The sequence below is a fragment of the Lepidochelys kempii genome, chromosome 2 (assembly GCF_965140265.1).
Source record: "Lepidochelys kempii isolate rLepKem1 chromosome 2, rLepKem1.hap2, whole genome shotgun sequence".
In the NCBI taxonomy this organism is placed as follows: Eukaryota; Metazoa; Chordata; order Testudines; family Cheloniidae; genus Lepidochelys; species Lepidochelys kempii.
This window is the reverse complement of record NC_133257.1, coordinates 195,761,394-195,769,434: the sequence shown is the minus strand read 5'-3', so window position 1 is coordinate 195,769,434 and position 8,041 is coordinate 195,761,394. Positions and strand designations below refer to the sequence as shown.

At 42.4% G+C, this 8,041-nt stretch overlaps 1 protein-coding gene across 3 annotated transcripts in view; it reads left to right on the top strand.

Annotated features, from left to right (window-relative positions):
- Positions 1–4,427: 4,427 nt before the first annotated feature.
- Positions 4,428–8,041, top strand: part of TGFBR2 (transforming growth factor beta receptor 2) — a 78,942-nt gene continuing 75,328 nt past the window's right edge. For 2 of the 3 annotated variants that reach the window (XM_073333374.1, XM_073333373.1), the window contains exon 1: positions 4,428–4,788. In XM_073333374.1, coding sequence (XP_073189475.1) covers positions 4,692–4,788 — 97 coding nt within the window. In that variant the 5' untranslated portion in view covers positions 4,428–4,691. The remainder of the gene's footprint in view (positions 4,789–8,041) is intronic. The other variant, XM_073333375.1, reaches the window with a different exon arrangement.

Here is an 8,041-nt window from a genome sequence, read left to right as displayed (position 1 = left end):
TGTTGGACCTGTACTGTGGTAGGTGACTTCTGGGTACCCCCTTCTTGCTCTGTCAATCTGTTTCGTTCACTTCACCAGGTGGGTATTGTAGTTTTAAGAATGCTTGATAGAGATCTTGTAGGTGTTTGTTTCTGACTGAGGGATTGGTTGTATCTTAGAGCTTGGCTGTAGACAATGGATCATGTAATGTGGTCTGGATGAAAGCTGGAGGCATATAGATAAGTATAGTGGTCAGTAGGTTTTCGGTATAGGGTGGTGTTTATGTGACCATTGCTTATTTGCACTGTAGTGTCCAGGAAGTGGATCTCTTGTGTGGACTGGTCCAGGCTGAGGTTGATGGTGGGGTGGAAATTGTTGAAATCCTGGTGGCATTCCTCAAGGGTCTCCTTCCGATGGGTCCAGATGATGAAGATGTCATCAATGTAATGCAAGTAGAATAGGGGCGCTAGGGGATGAGAGCTGAGGAAGCGTTGTTCTAAGTCAGCCATAAAAATGTTGGCATACTGTGGGGCCATGTGGGTACCCATGGCAGTGCCGCTGACTTGAAGGTATACATTGTCCCCAAATCTGAAATAGTTGTGGGTGAGGACAAAGTCACAAAGTTCAGCCACCAGGTTTGCTCTGTCATTATCGGGGATACTGTTCCTGATGGCTTGTAGTCCATCTTTATGTGGAATGTTGGTGTAGAGAGCTTCTACATCCACAGTGGCTAGGATGGCACCATCAAATTAGGCCTGAATAAAGACTGGAAGTGGATGGGTCACTACAAAAAGCAATTTTCCCTCTCCTGATATTCACCCCTTCTTGTCAACTGTTGAGAATCGGCCACTTCCACATTAACTGAATTGGCCTAGTTAGCAGTGATCCTCCTCTTCGTAAGGCAACTCCCATCTTTTCATGTTCTCTCTCTCTCTCTATATATACACACACACACACACACACACACACAGAGCGTACTGTATTTTTCACTCCATGCATCTGATGAAGTGGGTTTTAGTCCACGAAAGCTTATACCCAAATAAATGTGTTAGTCTCTAAGGTGCCACAAGGACTCCTTGTTGTTTTTATAATGTTTTAGCAACTCATCAGCCCACAAGCCATATTTCCCCTTCCAGTGACAGATCCTGTCACAGCAAACTGTACAGATTTCATAATATACTGTACTTATTCTTAATTAGTACATACTGATGTTGCTATCTAAGGTATCAAAGAGTCACTGTAGTTTTCCTTTAAGAGGAGTTCAGACTTCATTACATATTATAACCTACTTCCCCCAAAACAACATACAAATATATTAATTTATAAGGTACAACATTTAAAAAAATATTCAGTTATGGCATTTTGTTCCTGTGCCATATAGCACCGTATATACAACAGTTGCAGAAAACAACAGCTGTGACCATTGAACAGAGATAATTATGAAAACTTCTTAAGCTTCTCTTCTGACTTCATCTGAGGTTTGCATTATTTGTTCTCCCTCACCTATATCCAACTGAAGTTAATTATTCACCATTTTGGGTTAGAAATAAATAGGCAACTTCAGTCTGTGAATAAGGAAATGGAAACTGTTCATAAGGAACTGGAACAAAGTAACCAGCTTTAGCATTGTTTTATATATTTTCAGTTGTCCAGGAAATCCTGACTAAACTGAGTTTGGGCCCAAGCATGGGAGCTTCGGGTGCTCAAGAAATGCAGAAACAGAGCCTTTGTGTGTAAGTATAACACAACTCAGGTACATCTTTGTGAAAGTACAACTGTGAATTGCACTTGTTTTTTGCTTCACCTCCTATGAAAGCTGGATCAGTTTTAGTCCAATTAGTTACTTTTCCTTTAGAGAGATCCAAGCAAGAATTCATTATGTTATGACAGGGATCCACAAGCTTTATCAAAGAGTTGCCCCCATCTTTTAAAAAAAAAAAAAAAAAAAGTCTCACGGATCACCTGACCTACAACCATTCTTCCCCTCCCCTATTCATAACCATGCAACATTCCTTTGGCAACTATAGCAATTGCTTACATGGAAAAGTAACATTAGGAATGTATTTAATGAATTTATAGCTTCTTGTAATAATGCAAGTTGCACAAGGAAATAGACAAGAGCCTATGCCATGTGACTAACCAACTTTCCAGTCCACCAGCAAATGCTCTGTGATCCACAGTTAGAGTACTGCATTGCTATAATATAGATAATAAAAGGTATTAAATAATGTGTACTAAGTGACTAAAAATATGGCCAGTTTGCAGCACAGTGATGTTATGCTATTAATTGATAAAAATACCCCATATCTATACTCAAGTGTTACTGAGGCAAATTTCCCCCCAACTTCAAGAGGGCAGTTGTGTCTGAGGGAATCTTGAGTAAACAAAGCAAAATGAAGAAATGAAAAACCTCTTAGAAAAGTCTGAGAATTCACAACATAAACTGTGACGGCACTGTGCAAATATGTTTTTAAAACCAAAGTTACAAACAAACATGAGATTTTTGAAGCCAAAGATATTCACCAATTAAATATATTGTGTAAACCCTTCAAAGTCTATAAATAATTGATATGTGCATTTTGCGTGAGCGCGCACTCTCTCTCTCCCCCCATTTTTGAAATACCTGGTTCTGCATCCATATCAAGTGCTGTAATCAAGACTCAGCTGAATCACCAAAATCACAACAAAGATCCTCAAATTATCTCCATGTGCAGCTGTTTATTTTCCAGTCCATACACAGCCGTATATGTGAGAGGAGAGTACAGCAGAACCTCAGAGTTATGAACACCAGAGTTACAAACTCACCACTGAACCACACACCTCATTTGGAACGGGAAGTAACAATCAGGCAGCAGCAGAAACCAAAATAAATTAAATAAATAAATAAAATTAAAGCCAGTACAGTACCGTGTTAAACGTAAGCTACTAAAAAATAAAGGGAAAACAGCATTTTTCTTCTGCATAGTAAAGTTTCAAAACTGTATTAAGTCAATGTTCAGTTGTAAACTTTTGAAACAACCATAATGTTTTGTTCAGAGTTACGAACATTTCAGAGTTACGAATACCTCCATTCCCGAGGTATTGGTAACTCTGAGGTTCTACTGTAATGTCAACAGCCCATGTACTAAAACTGAATATACTAAAAAAAGTTACTTCATATCTCATGGCAGTATTTTTAGTGACCTGCAGTGCCTATTCAGTGCAAACTTCCAGTAGATCTCATGGTTTGCAGTTGCTATATAGGCAGTGCAGAATCATTCCATTGCATTGATTCCATCCCTAGAATGTTATTTTCTGCTCACGCTGGTTCCTGCAAAAAAGCCTGGTTACTTGAGCTTGGTGAGGGAAGGAAGCTGATGAGTTTTACCCACCTTCTATATCCACAATGCATGTAAAACATCTCAAAGTCATGCCCCCTTACTGATGACGTAGTAGGTTCCTGAGACTGTTAAAGAAAAGTATGTGTGCAAGTGCACACATCAACACATCTTAAAGCTACCCACGCAACACATACGTCGCAGCTGGCAATCACTGCTTCATTGATCTTATTTAGAGAGTGTGTGTTCTAGGGTAGTGCCACATTTTGAAAAATTGTTCATGAACATATTTGTGAAAATGTTCACAATTTTCTTTCAGATGATTTTGCACCTGTGCATGTAGATTTTTGCATCAAAAAGACACAACAATGTGAATTTCTCCCTATTTTCATTGCTTCAAAAATTGCTTTAATTTCACGAGCAATTTGACCCCTTTTGCAGGCAAATTTTCATTCATTTCCTTTTGACAATTTTCTGCAACACATGCAGCCTCTTTTCAATTCTGGAACAAAATACCTGAGAGGCAGGTGACAAACTGTTATGACTGTGATTGCTGCTACCCACTAGCTTACTTCTAAAAATTGAGCACAAGCTAGTCTGTACTAACATTTCCTGTTATTACTGTCACTTCAACTTCCCTGCCCCATTATGTCACCTGCCTGCTATGTCTTCTCTTTCAGGCCCTGACTCAGCAATGTGAAACACACACCTGGAATGCCACCAGGGGAGACCTAGTGGAATCAACAAGCAGGCCTGTGTGCAGGGGAGCAGTCTGCCCACCTGAAACACATTGCAGGATCTGGATCCTAGCTTTTAAGTTCTTCAGGGCTGGGCCCATTTACTGTTTGTACAGCGCCCAGCACAAGGGAGCCCAATCTAGCTGCTGGCTATAGGCGCACCCAATAAACCAATAACAGGCTGCAAATGCAAGCCTTGATCATATGGCTGGGGGGAAACTCTCCCCTCTTTGCTTCCTAGGCAAGGCAACTACTTCTCTGCACGCAGCCATGCGGACAAGGCGCTGTGGCTGGCTGGAGGGTGTTTGCGGTGGCTCAGAGACCTGCGAGGGGCTGGCCCAGGGCAGCTGAGTGACAGGCGGCTGAGGAAGGGGGCGGGGAGCGAAGGGGGCGAAGGAACTCGTGTCGGAGCTAGCAAGTCCTGCCCAGCTGTTTGCGAAGTTTTAAGATTTCCTGTTTCCCTCGCGGCGCTGAAGCGAAGCGGAGTGAGTCAGCCCAGCCCAGCCGCGCGGCGTCCCGGAGCAGCCAGCCCAGCCACAGCTGCCGCCGCGGCGGCCTCGCCTCTCTCCCCGGCCGGCCCGGGGTGCAGCCCTCGCCCCCCCCCCAGCAGAGGAGCCCCACTTCTTGCCTCGGCTTCCTATGCGGAGCGGGCTAGACCATGAGCCGGGATCTCCTCCGGAGCCTGTGGCTGCTGCTCGCTTGCTCGTGCTGGGCGCTCGTCGGCAGCACCGTCCCCCCTCAGGCGCGGGGCTCAGGTAAGTCGCAGTCCCGTCCCCCCTTCCCCTTCTTTGTCCGGGGCGGCGGCGACCCTCCAGGCGGCTGTGCAGCGGGCGATGCCGTTCGCTTGACAGCTGCAGGCGGCAGGGGAGCGGCGCTGGCGAGCCCCGGCTGGGGCTGCGGAGTTCGGGTGTTCGCCGAAAGGGGTTCGCCGGAGAGGCTGGGCGGGTCGGGGCTCGACCGAGGAGCCCTGGCCCGGGCGCTGGCAGGAAGCGCGCGGGGGGTTGCTCTGAGGCGAGCCTCGCCCGGGCCAAGCGTAGTTCGGAAGTTGGCTACTGCCTGTCCCGGGGTTATCGGGCGGCGCGCAGCGGCAGCAGCAGCAGCAGCCTCCGCACCTGGCCCCAGGGTGAGCTCTGGGTGCTGGTGCCCCTCCGCAAAGGGGGCCGGGGGCCCTCCTCGCAGGAGCAAAGCGGACTCCCGCCCGCTGTCGTGCTTCTCGGGCTGTGTGTGGCAGTTGGATTAGGATTAACCCGCTCACCTGTGTGCTGCCCTCTGGGGCTGAAAAGCGCTTCTCTGAGCCCAGGCGGCACTGTTGTTCTAGGAACCTGACACCTGGGATGCAGGTAAAGGGCATTCAGAAAGTGGCGCTCAAACTGAGTTAATCTTAGATCCTATTAAAGCCCCCAGAGTATTATTAGGCTCCAGCACACACACACAGGCAGTGTGTATCCCTGATTTGCTGCCTGGGCCTTGCCATGGGTCTAGCTCTGTGTAAAGTGATCTTGCAAAGCATGCAGCAGTGTCTTAAAAGTTATTGAATTTTTTTTTTTTTTTGTAGTCACTGCATGCAATTGAGAATTAAGCACTGGTTGTGAGTAGTTGCACTGAGAACTCTCAATTAATTTCCTGCCATTGCAGAGGCCTTGGGCATTGGTGGCACCTTGGTCTCTCCTGTATTCTGCCTATGGCACATACAGTTTAGTCTCCTGAGGACTGAAGTGCTTTGGTCTTTGGGCTTAATATAGGGGTATCTTAGTGAAATTTAATGGTCTGTGATATACAAGAGATCAGGCCAGATGAACTGATGGACCCTTTTGGCCTTAAACTCTATGAAACTTCAGGCATTCCTTCAGTATTCAAAGCATTCCTAAAAGTTAATGCCTGGTTTGTGTGTTTTTTCATTACACTTCACATCCCTGTGTTGGAAATTTTTAATTGCACTGTACATCTCTGGATATTTTTAAGGCCATGGCTCATATTACTGTTATTAATATATTTATTTATGTTGTGCAAAGAGAGAGCAAAGTGCCTTACAGACTTATGTGAAAACAAGGTTTGCTGGTCTGAAAACTTGCAAACTGGGGATCTAATCCCACAAACACTTATCCTGGTGAGATCTCAGCAGGACTACTCACATGTGTAAAGTTATCTGTAAGTGTCCAGAGGATTAGGCTCTAGAACATGTTATTGAAACTGGTGTTGCCTGTTAATTGTGAGGGGTCCATTAATAAAGGGATAAAAGACTTCAGATTGCTGCAGAACTGAATTCTAAATGTTTAGCTTCTAACTATTGATTTATCCTCCAAGGTACATATTAGCACTAAACATCTATTCTTAGGTCTTTAAGATGTAATCACTGCACAGACTGTTTAGTGTTTCTGAGTCCTCAGATTCCTTCATTTGGTCTGTAGAGACCAGCAAAAACTTGAGAATTGTTCCATATTGATAAAATACACTACAAAGAGAACTACCATGTAAAGTCTCAATCCTACACATACTTTGGCACTTGAGTAACTTTGTGCATGTAAGTAATCCTGTTGAAGTCCCAAATATGTGTGACATTACTTGTGTATATAACTGTTTGTAGGTTTAAGGCATAAATATACAAAAATAGTTTAAACTTTGTGTCCTGAAGAAGTTCATTATCTGAGGGCTGACCATAATGTAAGAGCTTTAAATGTGATATGTTTAGCTTTGTTTGAATTTTGTTTACAATTATGTCATTTTTGACTAATAAGTGGCAAAACCCAATAAATGATGATTGTGGTAACTTTCATTTAATCATCAGAATAAAAGTTGCTCTGGGTAGGTTCTTGTGACACAAAGCCTCAGTGAAAAAGCAATGCATCATTTTTCATCTTCTTTATTGTTTCTTTTTTAGTATATTTTTCTGAAAACCAATTTAGACAGATTTAGTTTAGAAAACAGATAAAAACTGGAGATAATTTAAGAACATTTTTCTGTTCTCTGCTCACTCAAAAGAAACTTTTACTAAAAACGATATTCAGAACACAGTTAATATACTTTTTAAAATTTAGACTATTACAGTATCTGAAATATTATCATTTCATATTCTGTTACTCCTTAGGCATCACAAAGTTTGTTGAAAATACCCTTTTTTGTAATGAACTTGGCATTTCATAAGAATTTTAATAATATTTGTAGCAGGTGGACTTCCAAGCTAAAAATGTATCTGCTTTAAAAAAGATGCTCTATTATTATCTATAGACTAAAAGGCCTTTGCTCAACACCGCTAGTTATAATATCTTCACCAAATGGAAGAATAAAGAAATATTTTTGAAATTATTATGAATGCCACAATACAAGTTTAACTGATGAGGGACAGTGGGGCCAGGTATGTGTAATAAATCTGCACCTATGTACAAGAATGGAGTGTGACTTTTCTATTTTGGGTTCTACTTGAAGAACCTGAATTTATGTTTGGGGGTCTTGTCACACATCAGCCTTCAGTTCTGTAGAATGAAGGCTCAGCCCCTCAATCCAGTTAAACTTTATATTTTTGTCTTAGTTTTAAAAAACATCTGAGTACGTTTCCAATCATTATTTATGTATTTGTTCTAATGCCATCTCATAGTCTCTCAAATGAGAATAGTCTACATAACACAATCCCCCTGCACCTTTTTTTTTCCTTTGGTATTGTAGGGAAACCTGTGTATAGTACACTCAAATATTATAAAAACAATCCCACTTCTATTAAAGCCAATGGCAAAATTCTATTTATTTCAGTAGGAATAGGAGCTAGGTCATAGTGTGATTCCAGTTAGTTTTAATTGTGTTGCATCTTTGATTTTTGCATTTCCTGGACCATGAGAATAGGCTAGCAAATTTTACTTGACCTTCTAGTGAAATTCTATTTCAAGTTCTCCTGTATTATTGCAATTCTGCAATCTTTGGTTGGCAAATGCTGTTTAACAATGATTAAATAGATCCTTAGCTATTGCAAGTTGATGTAGCTTCATTGACATCGATGGATTTACACTCATTTACACA